At 39.0% G+C, this 7,034-nt stretch overlaps 1 protein-coding gene across 1 annotated transcript; it reads left to right on the plus strand.

Moving 5' to 3' along the window:
- Positions 1–6,634: 6,634 nt before the first annotated feature.
- LOC128054323 (small ubiquitin-related modifier 2-like) lies at positions 6,635–7,034 on the plus strand. The gene has a single exon (XM_052646941.1). It carries the CDS (start codon positions 6,747–6,749, stop codon positions 7,032–7,034), a length of 288 nt encoding a protein of 95 aa, XP_052502901.1. The 5' UTR covers positions 6,635–6,746.

A 7,034-nucleotide genomic window follows, 5' to 3' on the forward strand; every position in this document is an offset into this window, starting at 1 on the left:
CCCCAGCCAGGAATCGGACAGCTGAAGGCCCATGCGGTGGAAGCACAGAGTCTTAACCCCTGGACTGCTGGGGAAGCCCATACAGTTCTTCCACTTTTAACCCACTGTTCTTGCACATCAGAAACAGACATCAACAGCTTGACACCCAATTTATCCTATGCTGCCTATACCTGATCTTAGTTCCCTATAATGAGCTTTTCACATGAGAAATGTATTTTACTGCATTCCACTGTCTGTTTCATCTGCGTTGCATCAAAAACAACACAAGCGAATCTTCTCAGAGCCCTAGAAATGACTCATATCCAGTGATGGAATGTTATTAACCCTATTTGCAAAGAAGAGCAGTAAGAACAAGAAATCTCTCTTACCTGAGTTAAGCTGAGTCTATTTTCCTCAGATGGCAGATCAATTACTTCCAAATTGTGTGAGAAGATTAAAAAAACTTCCAATTATATGAGCAATAATTTCTAAAAGAAAAAAATAAGAGTTAGTTTGATGGATTCTGAAAACCAAATGACAGAAAGTGAGAGTTTATAAAACACAGAAATGGAAAACATCACTTAGGAATTTATATACCATGAAAAACTAAAAGGACACAGAGCATAGGGGAATAGAAAGGAATAAGGCATAGAAAAGATAAAAAATATCATGCTTTTCCTCCTCCCTCTTTTCCAGTCAAAATTCCACTCTTCATTCACCATGCAGTTCAGCATCATCTCCCCAGTACCCTTAGCAAAAGTCATACTGTTATACATCTTGCTACTCCTTTCCATGCATTGCCCAGAATACATATGTAACAAATACATCAAATAACAAAAAAAACTGTAGATTAAGTTAAAGGGAGAGGAAATTACTGAGCAATCACTCAGAGAGACCCAAGGATAGGGTGGATTGATTTTGGATCTGCTAAACAATAAAACATTTGCTTTACAGATGTTTTGCATGATAGTGCTTGAAATAGAAACATTTTTCTAGGTTCAGGAAAGGACCGTTTCACTCTGATTGAGACTACAAACCTTTCTGAAACAAAGAGCTTAATATTGTTTTCCTCAAGTTAAAAAAAAATCTAATTATCATATGGTGGCCAAGCATTTGTGTGAGTCTTGGGAATAAACAGCCGTTCATTCATTGGATATTCCTGTGAATTATGCCTCAGAGTCCATCCTGATTTTCACCCGGGAAATAGAACAGAGAAAAGAAAGTAGCTTCTTGGTATCAAATTTAACGGTGTCTTAAATCGATGTACAGAAATATTTTTGCTTTAATATGAATCAGTACAGTAGATATAACCAAGAAACCCAACACCTTAGAATGCTCAAGAATCAGCAGGAAATAGAGTATTTTTCTATTCTAGTACTTACTAGAGGTTTCATAGCAAAAAGACACTCTTCCATGAGAAAAGGAGGTAATAGCAAATGAGAAACCACAGACCATAAAGCTATCTCTTATATCAGCAATCTTGGCTCACTAAATCCCTTTCAGTCCCACAAGACTCAAAATCCAGGGCTCTGGACTACAGACATGTTTCATCAGAGTGTTGTCAAGTTATAAAATATTAATGTTAATTACTACAATTTAAAAGGAATTGTTACCAGAATGTTCTGAAAATAGATACACCTTTTACAAACAGACAGCCTTCTTTGACCTATAAAAAGGTTTATTATTTGTTCAGTTGCTCAGTCATGTCCAACTCTTTACAACCCCACGGACTGCAACACGTCAGGCTTCCCTGACCTTCACCATCTGCCTGAGCTTGCTCAAACTCACGTCCTTTGAGCGGGGATGCCATTCAACCATCACATCCTCTGTCATCCCCTTCTCCTCCTGCCTTGGATCTTTCCCAGCATCAGGGTCTTTTCAAATGAGTTGGCTGTTCACATCAGATGGCCAAAGTATTGGAGCTTTAGCTTCAGCATCAGTCCTTCCAATGAATATTCAGGGCTGACTTCCTTTAGGATGGACTGGTTGGATCTCCTTGCAGCCCAAGGGACTTTCAAGAGTCTTCTCCAACACCACAGTTCGAAAGAATCAATTCTTGGGTATTCAGCCTACTTTATGGTCCAATTCTCATATCCATACATAACTACTGGAAAAACCATAGCTTTGACTATACTGGCCTTTGTGGGCAAAGTAATGTCTCTGCTTTTTAATATGCTGCCTAGTTTTGTCATAGCTTTTCTTCCAAGGAGCAAGCGTCTTTTAATTTCATGGCTGCAGTCACCATCTGCAGTGATTTTGGAGCCCAGGAAAATTAAGCCTGTCACTGTTTCCATTGTTTCCTCATCTATTTGCCATGAAGTGATGGGACCGGATGGCATAATCTTTGTTTTTTGAATGTTAAGTTTTAAGCCAGCTTTTTCACTCTTCTCTTTCGCTTTCATCAAGAGACTCTTTAGTTCCTCTTCCTTTCTGCCATAAGGGTTGTGTCATCTGCATATCTGAAGTTATTGATATTTCTCCCAGCAATCTTGATTCCAGCTTGTGCATCATCCAACCCAACATTTCGCATGATGTACTCTGAATATAAGTTAAGTAAGCAGGGTTACAATATACAGCTTTGATATACTCCTTTCCCAATTTGGAACCAGTCGATTTCATGTCTGGTTCTAACTGTTGCTTCTTGACCTGCATACAGATTTCTCAGGAGTCAGGTAAAGTGGTCTGGTATTTCCATCTCTTTCCATCTCTACAAGAACTTTCCAGTTTGTTGGAGTCACACAGTCAAAGGCTTTAGCATAGTCACTGAAGCAGAAGTAGATGTTTTTCTGGAATTCTCTTGTTTTTTCCTATGATCCAGTGCATGTTGGTAATTTGGTCTCTGGTTCCTCTGCCTTTTCTAAATCCAACTTGAACATCTGGAAGTTCTTGGTTCACATACTATTGAAGCCTAGCTTGGAGAATTTTGAGCATTACTTTGCTAGAGTGTGAAATGAGTGCAATTGTGTAGTAGTTTGAACATTCTTTGGCATTGCCTTTCTTTGGGATTGGAATGAAAACTGACCTTTTCTAGTCCTGTGGCCACTGCTGAGTTTTCCATATTCACTGACATAGTGAGTGCAGCACTTTAACCACATGATCTTTTAGGATTTGAAATAGCTCAGCTGGAATTCCATCACCTAAGGAGACAAATCAAAAAAAAATATTGCGAAGACTGAGTTTAAAGGGAAACTGCATATGAAGACCACATAGGTCATGCTTTCTCCTAATTTTATGGTTTCAGGGCTTATCTTTAAGTCTTTAATCTATTTTGAGTTTTTTAGTATATAGTGTGAGAAAATTATCTACTTTCACGTTTGTTTTTTTTTTACAGGTAGTGGTCCAGCTTTCCCAGCACTGTCTTTTCCCCATTGTATATTCTTGTCTCCTTTTGCCATTTGTTGTTATTGTTTAGTTGCTTTGACTGTATATGCATGGGTTTGTTTCCAGGCTCTCTATTCTGTTTCATTGGCCTATGTTTCTGTTTTGCAACATTATCATGCTGTTTGGATTACTATAGCTTTGTAGTATAGTTTGAGGCCATGCAGTATGATACCTTTAGCTTTGTATATCTTTCTCAAGATTACATTAAATATTCAAATTCTTTTATGGTTCCATACAAATTTACAAATTGTTTATTCTAGCTCTGTTACAAATGCCATGGATATTTCAATTGAGATTGCACTGAATCTGTAGACTTCCTTGGGTAGTATGTACATTTTAATGATATTAATTCTCCCAATCCATGAACACAAAATTTCTTTTCACTTATTTGGGTCATCTTCAGTTTCTTCCATGAATATCTTCTAGTTTTCCAAGTATAGGTCTTTCACCTCCTTGGTTAAATTTATTCCTAGATATTTTATTATTTCTGATGCAACTGTCAATAAGATTGTTTTCTTGATTTCTCTGGATTATTGTATATAAATGCAGCAAATTTATGTATATTAATTTTGTATCCTACAACTTTACTGAATTCATTTATTCTATTGGTGCAAAAGTGATATTGGCTTCAGACACTGGATTTTAAATCATCATGGCTAGGCTCAAACACATCTTTATTCATAAGAATAGGAACCATTACAATCAGTACATTTTTGCCAATGAGAAATAAGTTTGTTTATTCCTGTAGCAAAAAAAAAATTCCATGGCTCAGGATTCTATGAACTCTTGGAAAGCATTTTGTGCATTATCCTGCTGGTTGTGGAAGCATTTTCCCTGCACAAAGTTGTCAAGATGCTTGAAGAAGTGGCAGTTGGTTGGTGAGAGGTCAGCATAATATGACAGATAATGCAAAACTTCATAGCTCAATTTATTCAACTTTTGAACAGTTGCTTGTGTGATGAGCAGTCAGGCATTGTCATGGAGAAGAATTGGGCCCTTTCTGTTGACCAATGCTGGTTGTAGGCATTGCAGTTATCAGTGCATCTCATGGATTTGCTGAGCATACTTCTCAGATGCGATGTTTTTACGGGGATTCAGAAAGCTGTGGTGTATCAGACAGGCAGCAGATCACCAAACAGTGACCATGACCCATTTTATGTGCAAGTTTAGCTTTGGAGCTTCTTCTCAGTCCAGCCACTGAGCTAGTCATCACTGATTGTCATATAAAATTCAGTTTTCATCCCACATCACAATCAGATCAAGAAATGGTTCATTGTTGTTGCACAGAATAACAGAAGATGACACTTTAAAACAATGATTTTTTGTTTTTGATTTGCAGTCAGCTCATGAGGCGTCCAGTTATCAAGCTTTTTCACCTTTCCAATTTACTTCAAATGCCAAACAGCCATAGAATGATCAGCATTGAGTTCTTGGACAACTTCTTACATAGTTGTAAGAGGAGAAGCTTTGAGGAAGCATAAACAAAAAAATCCTGAATGTTGATTATATCTGAATGGGAAGCAGATTAAAGGAATAGAAGTTAGGAGAAAAGGTGCAGTGATGGATGGGTTAGCAGGTATCATGCTTTCTAACTAAATATGTGCTACATTTTTGTAAATATGTAATATTTGATAATAAAAAGTAAGAAACTTTTAATTATATCAGTAGATAACATTTTTCAATTTTTCAGTTTGTAAAGATTCAAATTATAGATCCAGCTTTTCCAAAGGTGGGAGCAACTAGTCCTCTAATTCACTACTGATGAGGAATTTTAAATTGACACAGCCATTTTACAGGGCAATTTTACAATATGTAATTAAACCCTATGAATATAGTTTAGCAATAATTTCATTTCTATTAAGTTGCCATGAGGAAGTAATCAAAGCCATATATATATATATATATGCCAGGAGAAATATCAATAACCTTAGATATACAGATGACACCACCCTTATGGCAGAAAGTGAAGAGGAACTAAAAAGCCTCTTGATGAAAGTGAAAGAGGAGAGTGAAAAAGTTGGCTTAAAGCTCAACATTCAGAAAACAAAGATCATGGCATCTGGTCCCATCACTTCATGGGAACTAGATGGGGAAACAGTGGAAACAGTGTCAGACTTTATTTTGGGGGGCTCCCAAATCACTGCAGATGGTGACTGCAGCCATGAAATTAAAAGATGCTTACTCCTTGGAAGGAAAGTTATGACCAACCTAAGATGGCATATTCAAAAGCAGAGGCATTACTTTGCCAACAGAGGTCCGTCTAGTCAAGGCTATGGTTTTTCCAGTAATCGTGTATGAATGTTAGAGTTGGGCTGTGAAGAAAGCTGAGTGCCGAAGAATTGATGCTTTTGAACTGTGGTGTTGGAGAAGACTCTTGAGAGTCCCTTGGACTGCAAGGAGATCCAACTAGTCCATTCTTAAGGCGATCAGTCCTGGGTGTTCTTTGGAAGAAATGATACTGAAGCTGAAACTCCAATACTTTGGCCACCTCATGCAAAGAGCTGACTCGTTGTAAAACACTCTGATGTTGGGAGGGATTGGGGGCAGGAGGAGAAGGGGATGACAGAGGATGAGATGGCTGGATGGCATTACCAACTCGATGGACGTGAGTTTGAGTGAACTCCGTGAGATAGTGATGGACAGGGAGGCCTGGCGTGCTGCAATTCATGGGGTCGCAAAGAGTCGGACACGACTGAGTGACTGAAATGAACTGAACTGAACTGATATATATATATATATATATATATATATATATGTTTATATACATGTATACATACAAGGAGGTACATCAAGATCTTTCATAGAGGTATTGTTGGTAACTGGTTCGATCCCTGGGTTGAGAAGTTCCCCTGGAGAAGGGAATGGCTACCCACTCCAGTATTCTAGCCTAGAGGATTCCATGGACAGAGGAGCCTGACAGGCTATGGTCCATGGCGTCGCAAAGAGTCAGACACGACTGACAGACTTTCACTTTCACTTTCAAAAACTGGAAACAAATGTTAACAATAAAGTATTCTTTAAAGCAATATAGGTGGCTCAGACGGTAAAGAATCTGCCTGCAATGCAGGACTCCCAGGTTCAATCCCTGGATCAGGAAGATCCCCTGCAAAAGGAAATGGCAACCCACTCCTGTGTTCTTGCCTGTGAAATTGAACAGAGGAACCTGGCAGGCTACAGTCCATGGGACCGCAAAGAGTCAGACATGACTTAGCAACTAAACAACAAAGCAATATAACTCTTATCTATTCATTATATTAACAAATAGCCGCTCCTCCACCGCTGCCGCCTCCTTCTTCTGCCGCTCCTGGTGCTGCTTGTGTGCTCGTTCCGTGCGGACCTGGTACCTCTTTTGTGAAGCGGCAGCTGAGGAGACTCCGGCGCTCGCCATGGCGGACGAAAAGCCCAAGGAAGGAGTCAAGACTGAGAACAACGATCATATTAATTTGAAGGTGGCGGGGCAGGATGGTTCTGTGGTGCAGTTTAGGATTAAGAGGCATACACCACTTAGTAAACTAATGAAAGCCTATTGTGAACGACAGGGTTTGTCAATGAGGCAGATCAGATTCCGATTTGACGGGCAGCCAATCAATGAAACAGACACACCTGCACAGTTGGAGATGGAAGATGAAGATACAATTGATGTATTCCAGCAGCAGACAGGAGGTGTCTACTAG

The sequence above is a fragment of the Budorcas taxicolor genome, chromosome 10 (genome assembly GCF_023091745.1).
Source record: "Budorcas taxicolor isolate Tak-1 chromosome 10, Takin1.1, whole genome shotgun sequence".
NCBI lineage: Eukaryota > Metazoa > Chordata > Mammalia > Artiodactyla > Bovidae > Budorcas > Budorcas taxicolor.